Below are 22456 nucleotides of genomic sequence, written 5' to 3'. Positions count from 1 at the left end.
CAGCTCAGAGCCTGGAGCTGCTTCAGATTCTATGTCTCCCTCTCTCTCTGCCCCTCCCCTTCTCATGCTCTGTCTCTCTCAAAAATAAACATAAAAAAAAAAATTGGCCTATGCAGGACCTACCAGGACACTGGTTGTTTGGGCTTTTTTTTTTGTCTTTGTTTTATTGTTTTGTTGTTGTTGTTGTTGTTGTTGTTGTTGTTTGGGGTTTTTTTTGACACTGAAAGTCCAGGTTTTAACAGCTTAAATGACAAGCCTCTTGAGAGAGGTCCAAGAGAATCTTTGTCACTGACTGGGAGAGAAAGTTCACGTGCAACCACGAATGCAAGAGAGGTAGGTGCTGGTTCAGCACTGACTTTGAGGATGGAGGTCACCACCATGTGTTTATGCTGATACACACTTCGCACATCTGAGGAGAATGTCTGGGAAGAAGCGATGTTTTTTAAAAAAGAATGAGATCAAGCTGACATGGAAGGTGGGCCAAAATATCAAGTTCGGTAATACAAGCCAGTTATGAAACTAGTGTATTGAGTATAATTCCATATTTGATAAAAATGAGTGATTATAATAAATATTAGTTTATGTACAGGGAAGTAAAAAGCATTGAAATGGGAACAGAATTGCTAAAAATAGTTTTCTTTGGAGACTGAAATTATAGTGAAGATTCAAGTTTCATGTTATGTGTTTTTTAATACCAAATGTTGCCTTAGCAATTAGGAGAAAATATTTTCAAAGTGGTGGGGAAGGAGGCCGAGGGGCAGAAGGGCCCTCATCCCTCCTTAGCATTGTCTAAGAAAGAGCATTACTAAGGAAGCCACATCAACTAACTTACTAGCCCCAAAGGCAACACCTGAATCTCCCTCCTTTTCCATGCAGGGCACAAAGTTTACCCCACCTGGGATTCAGGCAATAGCTATGGGGGCTTTGTAAGTGCCAAATACATAGGAAGAATTTGTATGGGAACAAAGATATAAGAAGGTGAATCCGAAAAATATTAATAGCGGGGCACCTGGATGGCTCGGTTGGTTCAGTGTCCGACTTCGGCTCAGGTCATGATCTCATGGTTCATGGGTTCAAGCCCTGCACTGGGCTCTGTGCTGACAGGTCAGAGTCTGGAGCTGCTTCGGATTCTGTGTCTCCCTCTCTCTCTGTCCTTCCTCTGCTTGCACTCTGTCTCTCTCTCTCAGAATAAATAAACATTAAAAATTTTAAACAAAAGAATGTTAATAGCAAGTACCTAATGTGAAACAAAGCAAGTCCTTTTTAAAAAAATTTTTTAACGTTTATTTATTTTTGAGACAGAGAGAGACAGAGCATGAACGGGGGAGGGTCAGAGAGAGGGAGACACAGAATCCAAAACAGGCTTCAGGCTCTGAGCTGTCAGCACAGAGCCCGATGCGGGGCTCGAACTCACGGACCGCGAGATCATAACCTGAGCCGAAGCCGGACGTCCAACCAACTGAGCGACCCAGGCGCCCCAGTCCTTTTTAGAATGAACACTAGTCACCATCCTTTAAAAGTAAGCTTGTTCCGATGGACTTCATGGAAACCAACAAGCAAGGGATAAGAGTCATCCCTTCCAGCATTGGCTTATCTATAACCTTGGATTTGACACTGTGCTGTATCTTTTATTAGCCGTATGACGCTGGGGAAGCAACCTAATTAACCTCTCTGATCTTTGGTTTGTTTCTTCATCAGTAAAGTGTGGAAAATAGTACCTCATAAGACTGTTGTGTGAATTAATGCCATAATGCCTCAGCTCAGGGCTTTACATATAATGAAGGCCTAGTAAATATCTGCCATTAAAAAAAAAAAAAAAACTATAACAAGTATAAGGACAAAACTGAAACAAAACTAAAAACAACCACAGACAACTCTTTATATGCTAAAACACAAAGGCATTAAATAAAGGTTTATTGGCATCATATTACAGACACATATTATATCATATGTGAGCATTACAGCAAATTCTATATAATAAGATATATGTATAAGGAAACCGCCAAGCAAGGTTGTTGTGGTGTAGTATAGGACACCATTAAAATGGAAACATTCCGCCCAGTAAGAGGAATTTAGCAATACTTTGTGAATTATTTCTCGTCTGTCTCTAGCTCTCCGTATTTATCTGTGTCAAAGATAATTTGTTTACAAATGTCCAGGCCAAGCTTTAAGTGTATTTTAACTTTTCCCCATTTTTATCCATCTACTCTTACTGTATTTTATTCTGATGAAATTCTGGTTCACTAACTAATAAGCAGCAGAGCTCACTACCACACAAGTGGAAGGAGAAAGATGCATGAATTTGGAGCCAGATGTATCCACTTTGTATTCACTTTGTGACCTTGAGCACATTATGTAATTCCTTTGTTCTTTGGGTTACTTGTCTGTTCAGTGAGACTACAATACTGTCTTCATCTCAGAGTTGTTAGGATTACATAACTGTATTTCATATGCCTGGCACTCGGCATGTGCTTAAAGGTTGTTAGTTTCCCTGCTTTTCCAAAAGGAATGTTAGAGATCATCACTTCTCATTTTACAAATGAGAAAGTTCGAGTCCACAGAAGTTAAAAAAAAAAAAAAAACTGCACACCCGAAGTCCCATTTCTAATGCACTCTTTCCACTGCGGTCCTTTCCCCTAGAGCTTTGTTTAACTTCAACAGAGAAGAGAAAACTCGGTGGAATCAAAAAGTATTCTTTTCCTCTTTTTAATATAGGTAAGTCACCAAGAGATTTTAAAAGTGGGAGTGAGTTTTATGAAAGGTAATAAGTAGTCTAAGAACTGTCTTAAATCCTCAGAAACATTAAAAACAGAAGTTCTGTTCGTCCAAGATTTCCATAGCAGAGCATAAGTATTCTGTATGCTTTGGCTCCAAAAACTCCAGAACTGAGTATTTATCTGCACATTTCAACTCAGGCCTCCCGGAATGCTTGCCCGTGCAATTGGCAAAGGAGCTGGCTTTCAGAATGTGGAGCAGTCAAGTTTGCTCAGCACACAGCTGTATTTGAAGCACAGTGCTCTGCCATCAGTCCACGGAACTTGCACAAAACACAAGCAATTTAAATGTAAATGCTGTGCTCTTACCCTGCTTTTGATATCTTTGTCATCTATTCCCATACCTGAAGATCACCATGGATAACTCAGGGGAGGCCGTTATCATGTACATGATGAAAACAGGCAAAAATTCAGCAACCTGTAATTTAGATCTTGGACTCTTTGAGAAAGAATGGCAAGCTTTATTCAGCAGGAGGGAGATATTCAACACTGCCATTTAAAAATAGCCAGCCAGAGTCTGTTGTTTCTTTAAAAGCTGTTCTTAAGATGGCATTTTACCATAATAAAACTAATTGAATTTTACTTGGTTATTTATAAACAAATATATGTATACTTGTGCCTCTCACTTGTCTCCCTTGCCTCTTGTCTCAGGTAAAGTTCTTACTCCATCCAGAAAGAGCAGGACACAGTAAATGTGTCTAAGGCTAGTTGTGGCTGCTGTGATACACGGACACTCGGTCTTTGGAAATGGGCCGTATTTGTGACGACACCAGCTGCTCTTAGAAATTGCTCATGTAGCAAACTCTATCTGTTGTTGTTACTATTACATGGTTAAGCCAAAATCTAGTTACTTTGCCATACGGATCTGCAGATGAGCATGAAATGGGTCAGACAAACACAGAAGCCTATGCAATATTTCTGTGGCTCTTGAGGGTAAAGCTGCTTCTAAAAACTGCTGTTGTTCTGGTGGTGTGGAAAATTTTCCAGCCTGAATGGGAAAAGCAGCTATCACATTAATCTTACTTAATACCTCTCCGTTCATTTTATAGGAAGAGATGAGACTGAACAGCCTAACCTCTAATGCTGCTGTGTATTAATGTACTTTATTCTATTTATCATAAACAATTTTTCTCAGAAGGAAAACCCTTTCAGGGTTATGATTTAGGATGGACATTTGGGGTTTTGTCAAACATATCATAAAACAACTGCTTTTATTATTCTGTGCTGCCTTACTTACACAAGTTAGAAGGATTATACCAAGAGCAAACTACAGACAAGAAATACATTTGCTTATTTCCAAATTATGGCAACATTAATATTGCCAAGTATTTATACAAGAAGAGAGAGACCCAAAACATTGTGAAATTGCTGCTTAAAACTCAGTTTCTGATGATAGTATCGGACTCAAAAACAAAGCAACACACTCATCACATCTCTTGCTGTAGGATGGCTCTTTTTTCCCAGACTGTTCTGTCTGGATCTCATCACCCACAATGAAAATTGGTCTGCTCTGACTTCTCTTTATTACACCTTTGTCTCAACTCAAATATTGTTTCAAATTCTGAAGTCTTAGGACACATCCACATCCTGGGAGGGTGCTTGATGTGTCCTTGGCTCAAAGTCTTTAAATCTACCTTTCTGACAAGTTTCAGGAAAACCTGACGCTTTGCTGAAAGTTCTCTGTAGCATAATGGGATGGTGAATTACATTCCTCCTTATTTCTGTTTCTTAATGAGTCTTTTACTAGGACTCAGTGTCCCTCCTTGTACTACTTTCCTCCCCCTCTAACACTTGTGGGGTACCTGATGTCACCATATCTTTATTAGTATCTGAATAATGACAAAATGCCAATGTAACTATGCCTAAGGCCATGCACCCCTCAATCTCAGAGCCAATTATTTTTCTGTGATGGCAATCAATAGACTTCAATTTATTTTACACTTTGAAAAAATATTTTAAAAAATCTTTGAGGGGCACTTGGGTGGCTCAGTCCGTTAAGCATCCGACTCTTGGTTTCGGCTCAGGTCATGATCTCACGGTTCATGGGTTTGAGCTCCAACTCAGACTCTGCACTGACGGCATGGAGCCTGCTTGGGATTCTTTCTCCCTCTCTCTGCCCCTACCCTGCTTGCTCTTCCTCACTCTGCTCCTCTCTCTCTTAAAAATAAACAAATAAACTTTTAAAAAGTATCTTCGAAAGAGGTGTGAGGGTAGATATGAAAAGCCATTCTAAGCAACGTTATCTCTGAACTCTGATTACTAAATTTCTCAAAGGCTGAGAAGGAGGAATGTGAATAAACAGAAGCGAAAATCTTATCCAAATAACATGATCGACCATTCCTAGGAAGTGAGAATATCAATCAGTGGATAAAATGTTAATAGAGTGGATGGTGATCTAGATCAAATTTTCCAATACAATATTTCACATCAAACAGAATCCAAAACCTTAATAAGGTTAAGCTATAGTAGATATCTCACTGCCCTTATTCTCTCAGGCCTCTTAAGAAAGAAATTAGCTAAAACTATACTTTTCTCCACACTCCATTTTATCTCCCTGCCCTCCTCTCTCTCACTTTCCACCTTTCAAGCAACAGACAAGGCTCAAATCCCAAACCACTGCATATTTATCTGGCCAAAATTCTCTGGGGGAAAACACAACAATGAGTGTGCCCTGATGCCTCCCAGGTCCTGTGGACAACCAAGAGCAGAGGACAGCTGAAGTCTGGCAGTGGTCACTTCTCTTGGTGCTGGTGACAACCCAAAGTCATGTTCCCAGACGATTTTGTCTCCATCACACCATATCAAAGTGGGGAAGGAAGTGGTTGGAGATGCTCCAAATGACCTTGTTTTTCAAGTTAGATGCTAGTTCTTGTTTTGTTTTGCTTTGAAACCAGCCAAGGAAGAGAGACAAAGAAATATACTCTGGATGAGCCGCTGCATGCTTTCTGGAGTAAAGAAATGCTTACAATGAAATCCTAGAGTGAACATTTACTGGGAGGGCAGGAATCTGGGTTCTCATCTTAGTTGGGCTTCAATTTCCTCATCTATAAAATGAGTTAGTAGAAATAGATGATCTCTAAAAGGGGTTGGTAAAGTATTGGAAGAGATCCTGATTGGTTTGGGGTCCATCAAATCCACTGAGTTGTATATAAAACTGAGGGTGTATGTGTGTGTGTGTGTGTGTGTGTGTATGTTTTCATTGAATACATCTAGACCTCTAATCTATTAAGAATCATTAAACTGATTTCAAACTGGAGAGTTCACCTAAGTGATTTTTTTTAATTGAATTCATTTCATTTGGCTTTTCAAGACACCAAAATCATGATCTTTTCAAATGTACTCTGAGTAATGAAAATAAGGAATGAATATATCCTTTCCAGCACATACCTTTTAATGCTTCACACTTAAAGATTTAAGCTAGACATTGATTACAAAATAATTTAACCAAGAAAATCATCTGCTATAATTTTTTTATAGATTCTGAATAGTTTTCGATTCAAAAAATACAGGGCTTATCATTACAATAGTTGATTAATGATCTTATAGCCTCAAGTTTGTATGTGCATGAAAACCTAAAATACTTCATGTCTCTGAAAATAACTAATTTTTTTTCTTACAAGTTTGAAGTCAGTCATAGGTTACACACATTCTTAAGAAAATCTGAAATGGCCTTTAAGAATAAGTTCCTTTGAAGTAATAAATAAGACAAAAAAATTATTTACTTTTGGAAAATGATCCACAAGTCACATTTCCCCCTCAAGAATTAGTGATTTACATTCCGGTAAATATTTTGGAATCTGGGCAATTCCACTCTCTGTTTCGACCATGAGAATTTTATTTTTATTTCTCTGGTCTTTAATTTCTTCTGCACCTGAAAAATAAAGAGAGTGACCTTGAACTAAGTGTCCTCAAAGATTCTTCCCTTCTCATTGATACTATGGCTATCCTTGGGATTCTAAAAGCCCTGTTCTCAAAACAGCTATCCTGGAGTTTAAAGAAGATAAGGTGGTGCTTTTGTATTAGCTACTTTCTAGTTCTTTGTTATTTAGAACAATTTTTTTTCTTGTCTCCGGCTCACCTGAGTGCTGCTAAAATTCTAACACATTCGTAAATGAGATCTTTATTTTTAATAGGTTTTACCCTTTCTTTGTGACTGATAAAAGTTTCACAATGTGTATTTAATTTCCCTACAAGTTCTAAAAGGCAAATTTCACTGGGGCCATGAAAGAATTCTCAAATTTATCCAAACTATGTAGTAACCAGCATCACAGCTGGCTGAAAAGCAAAACCTTGGTTAAATTGAGTTGGCCCTGTTCCCAGGGGTTCCCAGGCATTAAGCAATATCTGAGAGTTAAGTCCATTGCCTTCAGAAGCTGCAATAACTCTTTGATCCACTGTGGCTCCATTTAGCACTTTGGTCTGTAATAACATATTAGTGAGTAATACGAGAAAGTTGGTTCTCCCTCCAAATGCACCACGTTTATAGCTTAGGATGTTAACATCTCTGGGATATTGTCAATTTTAAAGTTCTCCTTCCAGTCTGATAGGCTACCTGGCTTCGGTACGTGTTCTTTTTTTCTTTTTAAAAATTCTTTCAGGTGTCATTACTGTTTTATCTAGATGTGATCAATTTCCTTTTAATATCATAACCTAGAGGAGTGGGAGGATAGATTTTTAGTGGAAATATTTTATCCTAAGGTGATCAGAGCACCTTTCCTATTGGCCACCACTTATCTTAGCCAAAGCAATTCTGTGCTCCATAGGAATGCTACGGATGCATGCCCGCTGTATGAAAGGTGGTGCCTGCATGTAGGGGACAGTGTAGAAGTTAAGAGATTATATCTGTCCCCACTTGTATTTACAGGAGCACCTTGTAATTTAAGACTCACAGAATTCTACAAAAGACAATGTCTTGTAAAGAAGGTATCTTATAATGTCTCCTTATCTGAATCTGTCACCACCTACTTTATAAATGGAAAAGGGGGGCAACGGGAGTTACTAGATTTTCTTAAGGTTATGTGGCTTTGGTGATGACAGACTTTACACTCGCTGAATCCTGAGCTAATGTTCTCATGACATCTCATGTATAGAACTGTGGAGAATGAAACCATCTAAAGCGGCTCTTTGTGCAGTCTTTGCTAAACGGTTTCTGTTATTATTTGCCTATATTTTATCTTACACCTAAATTACTTTGTAAAAATTCATGACAAATCAAAGTATCAGACTGTTAATGTTACAAAACAGTAGCTTCTGTCGTTTCCTCATTTCTAGCTCGAGTCCTAAACTGGTGGTTGCTAGATTGCTTCGGGTCGAAATTAAAATAATTATTTTGCTAATATTCAAGAAGATGGAAAATACTTGCAATGTCCCAATTTTGTATTTAAAACAGATGCTTATTTTTAAAATAAATGAAATACATTTTAGGTCATTAAGAACGATGTGTTGAACACTTACCAAGCTACAGTGTTTGGCTTATCCTATTCTTTTAAAACAAATCTATTAGAGCTCCCTCAACCCTGCTGATACCTGGCTCTGGCTCCAATTCAGTGTCAAAATACAAATTGTAGCAACTCTCTCTAATGCCACAGAAACTTTAGAGAGATGCAACATGCTTTCTTAACTGTTAAAAAAGGGTCAAATCTGGTGCCAAATTCTATAAAGACGCAGTTTTGTGAGAATAGAAATTGAATACACCGTGGTAGCTGCTTGGGAAAATGAACAGTATATAATCTAATATCTTTAATTTTATGTACATGAATATAATGTATGTCAACTTTGTACATGAGATACATATAGTATTTAAACATTTTACTCAACAGATAAGAATTTACAATAGCAATATAACTGACTAGAGGGCTGTCCACTTAATATACTTAGATTAGATCTGTACTTTAACAGGAAAAGAATTTAATAGTTTACAATCATAGAAACACTGACATTTAAAATGACTTTATAAAATAATTTATATATATCCTAGCATCTATAGAGAGGAATGATTTGCATTTTGTGGATGTGTGCAATGAATGGCATTATCTTAGATTTTTAGGTAATAAAATAATTTAGAAGCAGTTCATGCAGTGGTCAAAGCAAGAGATGGCAGTTCCTTCAAGATGTCCTCTATCTTTGACATCCACGGGCAGCAGACACACACTAGGTGCCATCGGGGCACACTAGAACAAGGCTCCTCAACAGTTACTCATAGAAACATCCATGTACACAAGTTGATATCCTTCCTTCCCCAGTACCAGCACCAGTCACAACTTCTCTCAGCTGTGGGAGTAGTCAGTTTATACTGAAAGTGATTTCGTGTCTCTCCTGCAGTTCTACGTAATAGTATCTCTCTCTGTGAGGTAACTAACAGAACTTCCTGGTTTTCACGACTTTACTCTGATACTTCACCGAGTGCCCCCCATGTCCTATGACATAAACATCCAGCAGGTAAGATTTTCCAGGCAGAAGTCCTTTAATTGTTTCTGTGGTCACTGCTTTCTGTAGGTTTTGACTGTGGAAATATTTACAGAGGACCTTTTCCGATTTCTTCCTTGTATCTGGTCCAAGGCATTGGTTTTGCTCTCTTTTCTTCTGGTCTTCATTGTAGTTATCATCCACTTCCTTTTTGTAGATGCAGAACTTGTTCCTCTCCTGAGTGCCCAGCCAAGCCACCGTGGCCGAAGAACAGGTGCGGAGCTTGTCGAAGGCTTTGATTCTTGTGTCTTCTGGAAGAGAGGGAAATGGCTGCTTACTCGGCCTTGTGGTCGCTAGTATTTTCAACATAGATGCTCCTTTCTTGTGTCCTTTCAGGCGAATGAGATACTTGGCTTTAGGTTTTCCTCTGAGCTGAAACTGCCGAATGCCTTCCACATTCTGCGACAGAAGAAGCTTCCCATCCCTTCTCACTTGGATCTGGATAGCGTCCAGACAAGAGTGAATGAAGAAAGTGACTTTTTGGTGTGAAGAGACCGGGGCAAACCGCAAAAACTTGGCTCCCTTCCGTTTGACAAATACGTCTGTCACTTTTCCATCTTTGAGCTCGACCGTCTTCTGTTTTGCCTCTTCCTTGGTCCTGGCGAAGGTGCCCACGTAAGCCGTACTCATGTTGCTGTTGCTGTTGGCCACGAAGACGTCAAAGTAATACTGCGTGTCGGGTTTCAGGTCTGAGATGGTGAAGATGTTCTTATTTCCTATGCAGATTTTCTGAATGTCAACCTTGGGCCTCGAGTAGACATGCCGCCCCAGTTTGGGGGAAGGCTTGGTTAGGAAGCTGCGTTCTTTACCCAAATTATCTGAAGGAAATCCAAAGTGGGCAAAGTCAAAGGGGCTGAAGTCCAGCCCGGGTTTTGGAGCCATCATAAAAGCATCATCTGCACTCAGTTTTGCTTCAACAGCACAGAGACTTTTGAAATTGTGCTCTTTGTTGATGACCACACAGTACTGAATGGGTTGTTTCAGCTGAGACGCTGTAGGGCTCGGTTTCCAGGCCAAGGTGACTGTGGTGCGTCCCAGGGACGTGACATCTACTCTTGGGTCGTAAGGTAATTCGGGGTAGGGCTGATCAGACTCTGGGGTTGTGGTGGCATAGACTTTGAAATGTGTGTCTTTCTCTGTTGAAAGAAGCTCCAACTGATACAAACCAGACGGAGAACTAGAAGATATAAAATACTCCACATCATTGCCTTTGTAGGAGAATAATTCTGTGCCTTCCTCATTAATGATCTGCTGCCTCTGTTCCTCCAGAGGCTCTGGGTCACCTAGAAGACATGAGAGAAATACAAGCTACATGTCAGGGTGTGTACTGTGGCTTGCTGACCTTAAATTGTGTTTTTAGACTCTTCTTTTTTCTCTGTTATAAAACTAATAATGTTCCCAGTAGATAATTGGGAAATAGAGGAAAAGAATAAGATAAAAAAATCATTAACTTTTGATCCTGAGACAGTCCTTTATTAATATTTTTTGATCCTGAGACAGTCTTTTACTAATATTTTCATTCATTTCCATCTATGCAATTGATTTATTTCATCTTTCTCTATAACCTAATAACATTTATTCTCATACATATATGTTCCCAGGCAAACCTTCATTTTTGAATCCAGTCTTTCTCAATGTTATTATTATATTAATATTATATCATAAAAATAATGTTGTTGGTCAATTTTTGATCATTTAAAATAGTGCTCTTATATATATGTTAAGCTTTTCTGAATTTAAATTTAGGCTTGAGGATAGACTCCAATTGGTGGAATTTTTAGGTCAAAGACTGTAAACATTTTAGAGACTAATCCCTACTATCAATCTCCTTATCAAAAGGATTCAACCTGATTGCATTTTGATGGCCAGCCATTTCACAGATTTTGCTCTTGTATCTAGGACTGGACAATCTCTCATTAAAATATAGAATATAAAGGTCCAGTAGGAGTACCTAATTTTCAGTGTAGAGAACACATGCACAGAAATAATAGGAGGAAAATATTGAAACTAAACTAATTTTTTCTTTTTATTGTTAACCTCAGATATCACACGAATGCCAGATAAGCTGACAGGAATTGATGAAGGACTGGGTTGCCAGGGTGGGAATGAACCTTGTTCAGCTTATTACTGCAGCTTGAGTGAGGTGTGTAGACTTTCATATTCCCAAACCATGAGATTAACACAATCTCGTGTGGCTCTTTATTCTCTATCTCCTCTGCTGTACTTCCCATATTTTCCTAGTTACAACGTCCTCTTATCACTGTGAGTGGAGCAGCCTGCTGGCATCCTTCGCCTGGCACCAGTCACCAAGGCTTCATCTTTCATAAAGCTATGGTGCCTTCACCCCTTAAAAGAAGATCACACCAGATTCGTATATGGACTCTTCTCATTTCCCTGTGTCTCGGTATTTGCTTTCCACCAGCTGCATTTTCTTTAAATGCCTCACGCACACCTCACGCACACCATGACTGTCTTGTCATCCTGGACTTGCACTGGTGCTAAATGCCTTCTTGCTCCTCTTTTTGGTGCCATTCTTTATTCCCCAGAGATCTTGGCTGCATATTGGAATCACAGAGGGGGGAAATTTAAACAGTCCCAATATCCAGTCCACACTCCAGGACAATTAAATCAGGACCTTTAAGGGTGGGATCCAGGCATCAATAGTTTTTAAAGCCCCCGGTACTGATTCCAATGTTTGGTAAGATTGCAAACCACAGCTAGAGGGCCTAGTCCAAACCTCTCCATTTTTCCTCACGCGTTCAGTCTCCACATCTGTCTCCCTTAGCCATTTAACTAAGATCACCATCATTTGATGCCACCTTCCATTTCCCTCATCTCCACTGCAAAGTCTCCAGCTTCTTCACATATGCATTCATGCTGTTTTTTCTTTCTTCTTACTAACAGAAGGATGTATATTTCATAAGCCTTTTAGCTATCCATTCAGAGGTCTGGGGCCAGATTCATTCTGCTGCTTACCTGAGCCTTCCCCGCTTGCCTCTTCTGGCAGCTCTTGGAGACTCAGCTTCCACTCTAAAGGTGCATCGCAGGGAGTCACTGTGACTGATAGTGGAGTATTGTCTTCTTCAACCACAAAGAAATACCTATGGGGAAGTGGACCAGTTCAGACTGAGATCATTCATTCTAAGACTTACAATCAAGAGTCACTGGAAAAATCACTGGCTGCTTTAGTTTTCATTCGTTTAACAGATCTACCCTGACCCCTTATGTAAAATATCACCTTCCTTCCCGAGAAGCTTTCTTTCACACTTCTTCATTTGCCTTCAAAGCAGCTATCACTACCTGACATATTATATTTCTTTGTTTACATCTTTATTTTTCTATCTCTCCCAACTAGAATGAAAGCTACAAGAGGGCAAGGTTCATTGATGAAGACTGAGAGACTAAAATAATTGTTAATCAGTATTTGTTGAATGAATTGATGAATAAGCTTAGACTTTAGGCTTTTGGGGAAAAGTCCTTAATTGTTTGCAGAGTCTAAAACTTCCTCAGTGGGGGTGGGGGGGGGGTCTGCCTGCCTCATTGGCTTCTCGTTTTCTATGCTCAAACCACGTGGGATCCCCTAGTTTTCCAGGATCCACCCTATCTTAGAACTTCTGGGATGTTTCTCGTATGCCTGAAATACACCCCTTTGCCCTTACACATAAGTGTCACAATATGCCTTTTCTGACTCAAAATTCTGGATCAGGTTCTCTTATATACTCTCAGAGTGTCCTCCTGTACTTTTCAGTTGGGGCACTTATTGAAATTTGTGACTGTATATTTGTATTATTTGATTGTCAATTTCCCCACACAGGCCCATTTAAGGTTCATTTGCCATGCCATTGTATTCCCAGAATTTAGCACTGATGGCTGCACGTAGTAGGTACCTGTTAAATATTTTTGAATGAATGAATTACTAAATTGATGAACAGAACCCAAGAAACCTAGCACTAACCCTATTGTTCCAGACCCAGGATACTTACACCTAGAGTCTATTCTGTCGAAAGATACAGAATCTGAATGGCATTAGAAGTACTTCGTCCCCCCTCAAATATGAATTAAAAGAAGGAAGGTGGGGGTAGGGCAGTGGGAGGACAAATAAAGTGAAGACTCTATAAAAGCAAAAACAACCTATTCACGAAATAGTAAAGCCAGATGTCATCCTGAAAAAACAACCAGATGACTGAAGTATTTACTGTGTGGAAAGTTATATGTACCATAAGCATCCTTCAAGACATATGTCAGGTGGCTGAGTTTTCAATTCAGTCTACTTTTTGGAGAGTAGAATTTTCTTCCTTTGGCCAGGTTGCATGGCATGTGTTAACACTATACACACAACTGAACTCATCTATATTACAAAGAAATAGATAAAACAAAACAATTTGGCATCACGTAAGTGAAAAAATGTTCAAAACGACTACATTTTGATTTTTGTGAGGGTAGCAGCACTAGCTGTGGAAGCAGAAATCAATGTCAGTTCATCCACTACCTTCTGTTCTCACTTCAAACAAGAAAGTAGCTTATTTCCCAAAGAAACTGTCTTAGTAACTTAAATACGGGCCATAGGCAACCAATGACAAAACAATTCTTGCATTCCACAAGGTACTCATTATACATATAAAACAGCAGGGAGTCCCTCTAACTCAACATTTTCATATGGAAGTACTTATGATTTGGGATAAAAGATAATCTGAATAAACTTTAACAATTTGAGAAACATTTGTTGGCTACCATGCGCAGAGCACTTGTGGAAGAGAACAGCAATCAGGGAAAACAGGGCATGATCTATGTGCTCCAACTATTTACTGGCTGGTGAGGGAGACAGAAATGTAATGAATAACTAAGAAAACATGGTCCCAAATTATAATGCCAAAACTGAGGGATAAACACTCCATGAACCATTTAGCCTTTGGAATTTATGTGTAAACCTAAGAATAATTAATGAAAAAAGCTATCCACTGCTGCTAAATTATATCTGGAATTTCATCTTTAGTTGTAATATCAACAATGTCTATGAATGCCTCCCATTGCATATTTGACACCTAGAAATGATGTTTCTATTGTTTCTGCACCTCTCCACTTAGTGTAAGATAACATTTCATCCAAATATCAAAGCCCCCAATCTTTATTTGTGGGGGGTGGAAGGGGAAAGACAAGAAATAATAAACAAATATATATTGGAGAGTAGAATTTTCTTCCTCTGGCCAGGCTGCATGGCATGTGTTAACAATATACACTCTATATATATATATATATATATATATATATATATATATATATATATATATATATGTAGTCATTTTTAAAGTTAAAATATTTATAACTATTGTATGAACCCAATCTGTTGATGGAGTAAAGGTAAATGAACAGTGATAGTTTTTACTATAGTTTGGTTTAATATTTTAAGAATGTAATCATATTGTTCAAAGAAATATTATCCTTATAATAATATCCTTATATTTATTGAGATATAATTAAAATTCAATATATTAATTTTGGATGTACATAATAATGATTTGATACATGTATGTATTGTGAAATGACCATCACAGTAAGTCTACTTTATCCCTTTAACCATGTGAAGTTACATAACATGCAATACAATATTATTGACTGTAGTCACTATGCTGTACATTACAACCCTTTGGGTTTTTTGGCTACATACCTAGAAGTAGAATTGCTGGATGATATGATAGTTCTATTTACAGATTTTTGAGGAACCTATATACTATTTTCCATAGTGGCTGCACCAATTTATAGTCCCACCAAAAGTGCACAAGGATTCCCTTTTCTCCACATCCATGCCAGTATTTGTTATTTCTTGTCTTTTTGACAATAGTCATTCTGAGAGGTGTAAGGAGATATCTCATTATGGTTTTGACTTGCATTTCCCTGATGATGAATGATGTTGAGCATCTTTCCCTGTACCTGTTGGCCATATGTATGCCTTCTTTGGAAAATGTCTATTCATATCCTTTGCCCATACTTTAATTAGGTTGGTTGTGTTTTTGTTGTTAAGTTGTATACACTCTTTATATATTTTGGATTTTAACCCCTTATTAGATACATGATTTGCAAATATCTTCTCCCATTCAGTAGGTTGCCTTTTTATTTTGTTAATGATTTCCTTCACTGTGCAGAAGCTTTTTAGTGTGATGTAGTCTCACTTGCTTATTTTTGCTTTTGTTGCCCTAGCAGATCCAGGGGGAGGGGAGGAAACATTGCTACGACTAATATCAAGGAGCTTACTCTTACTACCTATGTTTTCTTTCAGGAGTTTAGTAATCCAGTTTCACTCTTTAGCATGTGGCTGTCCAGTTTTCCCAACAACATTTACTAAACAACTGTCCTTTTTCCATTGTATATTCTTGGAAAATTGTATATTATTGGTAAATTAATTGGCCATAAGTTCATGCTTTATTTCTGGGCCATCTATTCTGTTCTATCGATCTATGTATCAGTTTTTATGCCAATACCATACCGTCTTGATTACTATACCTTGGAGTATAGTAATATAGTTTGAAATCAGGAAACATAATACCTCCAGCTTTGTTCTTCTTTCTCAAGATTGGTTTGGTTTTCAGGATCTTTTTAGTTCCATACAAATTTTAGAATTATTTGTTCTACTTTTGTTAAAAATGCCATTGGAGTTTTGATAGGGATTGCATTGAATCTATAAATTGCCTTGGGTAGCATGGACATTTTGACAATATTAATTCTTCGAATTCATGAAAACAGAATATCTTCCTATTTATGTCTTCTTCAATTTCTTTCATCAATGTCAGTTTTCAGTGTACAGGTCTTTTACTTTCTTGGTTAAATTTTTTCCTAGGCATTTTAACCTTTTTGATGCAATTGTAAATGGGATTATTTTATTATTTTCTCTTTCTGGTAGTTCATTTTCAGTGTATAAAAACAGAACAGATTTTTGTATATTGATTTTGTATCCTGAAACCTTAATGAATTTATTTATTAGTTTCAACAGTTTTTTTGGTGGAATCTTCAGGGTTTTCTATATATAAAAAATCGTACCTGCAAACAGTGACAGTTTTATTTCTTCCTTTCCAATTTGGACACCTTTTATATTGTTTTCTTCTTAATTGCTTGGGCTAGGACTCCCAATACTGTGTTACACATAAGTGGCAAAAGTTGGCATCCTTGTCTTGTCTTTGATCTTAGAGGACAAACTTTCATCTTTTTACCATTGAGTATGATGTTAGCTATGGGCTTGTTATATGTGGCTTTTATTATGTTGAGGTACATTCCCTCTATACCTGTTTTGTGGAGAGTTTTTATCATAAATAGATGTTGAATTTTATCAAATGCTTTTTCTGCATCTATTGAGATGATTTTTATCCTTCATTTGGTTAATGTGGTATCACACTGATTGATTCATAGATGTTGAATCATCCTTGCATCCCTGGAATAAATCCCACTTGATCATGGTGTATGATATGTTTAATGTATTGTTAAATTTCGTTTCTTAATATTTTGTTGAGGGTTTTTGCATCTGTTTATTAGGGATATTGGCCTATAATTTTCTTTTATGTGTGTGTTGTCTTTATCTGGTTTCAGTATCATAGTAGTGTTGGACTCATAAAATGAATTTGGAACTGTTCCATCCTCTTCAATTTTTGAAATATTTTGAAAAGGATAAGTATTAGATCTTCTTTGAATGTTTGGTAGAATTCACCAATGAAGCTCTCTGGTCCTGGACTTCTATTTGTTGAGATGCTTTTGACTACTGATTCAATCTCCTTGTTAGTAATTCATCTATTCAGATTTTCTATTTCCTTATGATTCGGTCTTAAAGATTGTATGTTTTGGGGGATTTATCCAATTTTCCTAGATTGTCCAAATTATTGGCATATAATTGTTCACAGTAGTCTCATAGTAGGTCCTTTGTATTTCTTTGTTATCAAGTGTAACTTACTCTTTTTCATTTCTGATTTTATTTATTTGAGTCCACTCATTTTATCTTAGTGAGTGAAACTAAATAAAGGTTTATCAATTTTGTTTATCTTTTCAAAGAATAACTCTTAGTTTCCTTGGTCTTTTCTATTGTCTCTTTAGTCTCTATTTCATTTGTTTCCACTCTGGTGTTTATTATTTTCTTCCTTCTTCTAACTTTGGGCTTCATTTGTTCCTATTTTTCTAGTTCCTTTAGGTGTAAAATTAGACTATTTGAGATTTTTCTGATTTCTTGAGGTAGGCTGTATTGCTATGAACTTCCCTCTTATAACTGCTTTTGCTGCATCCCGTAAATTTTGGTATGTTACACTTCCATTTTCATTTGTCACAAGGTATTTTTTGTTTTTTTTTCTGTTGACCTATTGGTTGTTCAGTCACATGTTTCGAAATCTCCACGTATTTGTGATTTTTTCCAGTTTTCTTTTTGTGGATTGATTTCTGGTTTCATACAATTATAGTGTAAAAATATGTTTGATATAATTTCAATCTTCTTAAATTTACTGAGACTTTTTTTGTGGCCTAACATATAATGTATCCTGTGTACTTGAGAAGAATGTGTATTCTGCTGCTTATAGATGGAATGTTTTATATATACCCAGTATATCTATCTGGTCTATTGTGTCATTTATGGCCAATGTTTCCATATTGATTTTCTGTCTGGATGATGCATCCATTGATTAATATAGGGTACTAACTTTCCCTACTATAATTGTATTGTTGTCAGTTTCTCCCTTTGGTCTGTTATTTGTTTATATGTTTAGGTACTCCTATCTCTATTGATGGTGTAAATATTTACAAATGCTAAATCTTTATGCTGGATTGAACCCTGTATGTAATGCCCATCTTTGTCTTTCATTACAGTTTTTTTGTTTTAAAGTTTATTTTGTCTGATATAAGCAATATCTACCCCAGCTTTCTTTTGGTTTATATTTGTATGGAATTTCTTTTTCCATGCCTTTATTTTCACTCTGTGTGTGTCCTCATATCTAAAATGAATCTCCTGTAAGGAGCATACAATATTTTAAAAAATCCATTCAGGCACTCTATTGTCTTTTGATTAGAGAACTTAGTCCATTTATGTTTAAATTTAGTCCTTGTATGTTTAAAGTAATTATAAGTAGGTGTGTATTTACTGCCACTTTGTTAATTGTTTTCTGGCTGTTTTGCTCCTTTTGTCCTTTCTTCCTCCCTTGCTGTCTTCTCTTGTGGTTTGATGACTTGCTTTAGTGTTTAGATTCAATTTTCGTTATCTTTTTTGTAATCTTGTTTTTTCTTTTGTGGTCATCATAAGATTTACAAATACCTATGTATATATATACACCAGTCTATTTTAAGTTGATAACAAGTTAAGTATGAATACATTCTGAGACTACATTTTTTACTCCCCAGTCCCCCAATTTATGCTTTTAATGTCACATTTTACATCATTTTATTGTGTGTGTACCTTAAGTAATTGCTGTAGTTTTAGCTATTTTTTACTTCTTTTGTCTTTTAGTCTTCATGTGAGGTTTCTAAGTGATTACTTCACTATATTTACCTTCACTAGGGAGACTTTTACTTTCATATGTTTTCTTAATACTAGTTAGTGCCTTTTCTTTCCATCTTAAAGAAGTCCCTTGAACATTTCTTATAAGGCTGGTTGAGTGGTAGTGAACTCCTTTAGTTTTTGCTTGTCTGGAAAACTCTTTATCTCTCTTCTTTTCTGAATGATAATCTTCCTGGTCTTGGAAGTTTTTGGCTTTCAGCACTTTGAATATATCATGCGCTCCCTTCTGGCCTGCAATGTTTCTACTAAAAAAATCTGCCATTATCTTATGGGTATTCCCCTATTTGCAACAAGTTTTTCTCTTGATTTTAACATTGTCTATTTGTCTTTGACTTTTGACATTTTAAGGTAACATATCTTGGTGTGGATCTCTTCAGGTCCATCTTATTTTGAACTCTCTGGATTTTCTGGACATGGATGTGTGTTTTTCTTCTAGGTTAGGGTAGTTTATAGCCATTATTTTTTCAAATAAGTTTTATGTTCCTTTCTCTCTTCTCTTTCTGGGACCTCTATTATGCAAATGTTGTTCTACTTAATGTCCTACAGGTTCCTTAAACTGTCTTTACTTTTTAAAATTCTTTTTTCTTTTTACTGCTCTTTTGGGTGAGTTCCACTGCCCTATCTTCTGGGTTACTGATTCTTTCTTCTGCTTTATGTAGTCTGTTACTGACCCCTCTAGTGTGTTTTTCAGTTAGGTTATTGAGTTTTTAAGATCTAGGACTTGTGTTTGGTACTTTCTTATATTTTCTATCTCTTTGTTGAAATTTTCTGTGTTCACTTATTCTATTCCCAAGATTGGTGAGTGTCTTTATGACCACTACTTTGAACCCTTTTTCAGGTAAATAACTTATCTCTGTTTCATTAAGATTCCCCCCACCCCTGCAGTTTCATCTTGTTCTTTCATTTGCAACATATTCCTCTGTTCCCCCCCCCCCCCATTTGCTCGACTGTGTTGGTTTCTATGCATTAGGTGAAAGAGCTGTCTCTCTCAGTTTTGAAGGATTGGTCACAGGGAGACTGGGGGTGTGTCAGTCTTAGTCTATGCAGTGCCCTGGTGGTGGTAACCTGCTAATGACAGTCTCTCTGATTGTTTCAGTCCCATGGCGCTCAGAAATGTAACCATCCTGGTCAGGAATTCAAGGGGCCATCCCCTTTGTGGCCCGTGCACACCTGCTGGCTTTAGTCAGGGTGTGGTGCAGTGCCAGGCTGGGGCATGCCTGCCTGCCAGGTTTAGCAGGATGGAGCCATGGGAGGGCACAAATGTGGGCTAAGTGGTACTAGCAAGGTAGAAGGAGAGTGCAAAAATAGTACCTGCAGCACCTCCATGCCTGGAAAGAGTTCTAAGAGACCCCTTTCCCTCTAGAAGACTTTGAGATTAGCTAATGAATCTCCTTTGCACGTGGTCCAGGAACTTTTCAACTTACTGTGCTTTCACTGTGTCTTAGGGTGAGTAAATGTGTGCATATGCCCTTTAAGAGTGGAGTCTTAGTTTCTTATAGCCTTTTGGGTCTCCTAGAAATAAGCCCTCTTGGTTTTCAAAGCCAGGTGTTTTGGCTTGTCTCTCTGGTGCATGCAGATCCCAAGGTTGGGGTGCCTGATATGGGGCTCAAACCCCTTGCTCCTCAGGAATATGCTATATATTTGTCAGAGCCTTCCTCTTTGTGAGTTACCACATAGGGGTGGGGTTTTTGGCAAGACCATTTCTCTGCTTCTCTTACCCATCTCTAAGCGGCCTTTTTATCCTTTGTGTGAAGGAACTCTTCAGCTAGTTTTCAGGTCTTCTTCAGAGAGAACTGTTCTACATGCAGCTATAGATTTGTTGTGTCAAAGGGAGAAAGTGAATTCAGGGTCTTCCTATGCCCCTTTTCTGAACCTTATTTTAGATTAATTTCATCATAATCCTACAGAGTCCTTCTTAAAATTTTCCTGCTATCCTAAAGATAAGAAAATAATCATTCCAAAATGTAAGAACTACAAAGATTTTCCTCTCTATCCCCAGAGAGATCACAATCAGTAAGGATCAAACAGACTCTACTTAATGATTAGAAGTTGCACTGTCATTTTCTTTTCTTAGAGAAAATAGGCAATGTTATTCAGAGGTTGATTGCAAGTTATCTAATCTAAGTCTAAAAAGTTACTTTCTTTTTTAGTATCATTTATGAGCTTATTGATAAAGAGAGTACTTCAGGGAGAATACCTTTTAGGTGTGTCTCTAAAGAGATAACTGCTAATTTCAGCTCCATCTGGAATTACTGATGAATCATGAAAAAATGCTTTGTCCCGGATCTGCATCTGAAAAAGTTCCTCATCTCGAGTGGGTAACTTCTGAGTCCTTGAGCTGAGTGGTAGTAGCAACCACAGCAGACACCAATGGAGAGGCACCATCCTGGGGCAAAAGAAATGATTGCTTACATTAGTTCTGTGGATAGACACTTGGGCACATTGCAAATGTTCTAAAGGGTTAAGAATATTTTAGTTTTGACAGACAGAGCTATATTATGCATTTCGGATATAACTTTCCTGTTGTTGTTTTTTTCCCCCATACTATTTAATAGAGTTGATAACAAATTCACTAGGATTTATAAAAGATTTTGAAATAAAAGGACTCTTGATGCATTAACTTCCCTGGGTATTCAGAGAGAAAATCCCCACTTCAATATGGGCAGAAAAGCCAATGTGGTTATTGCAGAAATGTGTATACAAATGTCTCAATGACTGAACTATAACATAAATCATAGAGACTCACTGAGAGCCAGAAAATTACCATTGCACAATTATTTTTATTCTTTCTTGAAATTTGACTAAGATTATACATGTATAGTATTATTCTGATTCCCAAGATCAGATTTTCATAAATCAGAGATTTTTAGAGATGATAAAGTTTAATTTTCTCATAGGTTAAGCAATTTGTCCAAAATAAAGGTTGTTATTTGCTGATGTCTAACTATCATTCATTACTAGACTCTTCAACAAAACATTAAAAAAAAACAAAACAAACAAACAAAAAAAACTTTTACTGTAATAGAAATGGGCGTGGATTACCACTCTCAGGTTAAATGAGACCACTGAAAAGTTGTATCGTTGGTCATTTGTCTTAACCTCCCATAGAGTTATGTATTTACTACTCCAACAGAATATTTTCATGGAGTTACATTTTGGCATTCAAACTGTCTTTTATCAAAGATCCTCTAGGTAATTATGGATCACTCTCTACTGCACATTGCTATAGGAACATTGTCAAGGACACTATCTTCTACACGTCTCAGTGTCCCTAACAGGAAGTCTAAGGTAGGCAAGTTCTTTTCATGTCAAGTGCTGGTGAAAGCTTTGCTTCTGCTGAGGATTTGGTGCCTTTCTCTCTCACAGAAAGAACTCTGTAAGGAGTTGTTCTCCTTTATCTCTTTGACAACATACATCAGGGAATTCAAGCATTAGGGAAAGACAGTGTTTTTACACATAAGTGCTTCAAATAGTGAGAAAGTCGAATGGAAATATTTGCAATAATTTGAAATGAAATGAACACCAGTTTTATTATAAAGAGTCATTCCTATAGCTACGAGATCACCTCTACTTAAACCATCCTTTGACTTTAACTTTATCTTCCTTGGAGTGCTATCAAAAATAGATTCATACAACCAAAAATTTTTTTTTGAAGGGAATAAACTTTTCTTTTCTATGAGAATGTGAGAAGAAACTTTTT

At 37.3% G+C, this 22456-nt stretch overlaps 1 protein-coding gene across 1 annotated transcript in view; it reads right to left on the bottom strand.

Moving 5' to 3' along the window:
- Nucleotides 1-6202: 6202 nt before the first annotated feature.
- The window catches only part of NDNF (neuron derived neurotrophic factor), a 40494-nt gene continuing 24240 nt past the window's right edge, over nt 6203-22456 (bottom strand). The window contains exons 2-4 of the mRNA XM_007087604.3: nt 20954-21142; nt 12216-12340; nt 6203-10522 (exon numbers count right to left, since the gene is read on the bottom strand). Of these exons, the coding sequence (XP_007087666.1) occupies nt 9129-10522; nt 12216-12340; nt 20954-21141 (1707 nt within the window). The 5' untranslated portion in view covers nt 21142 and the 3' untranslated portion in view covers nt 6203-9128. The remainder of the gene's footprint in view (nt 10523-12215; nt 12341-20953; nt 21143-22456) is intronic.

This window comes from Panthera tigris, chromosome B1 (genome assembly GCF_018350195.1).
Source record: "Panthera tigris isolate Pti1 chromosome B1, P.tigris_Pti1_mat1.1, whole genome shotgun sequence".
Classification (NCBI taxonomy): domain Eukaryota; kingdom Metazoa; phylum Chordata; class Mammalia; order Carnivora; family Felidae; genus Panthera; species Panthera tigris.
The sequence above is the reverse complement of the archived record's forward strand: the minus strand, read 5'-3'. Positions and strand labels throughout refer to the sequence as shown.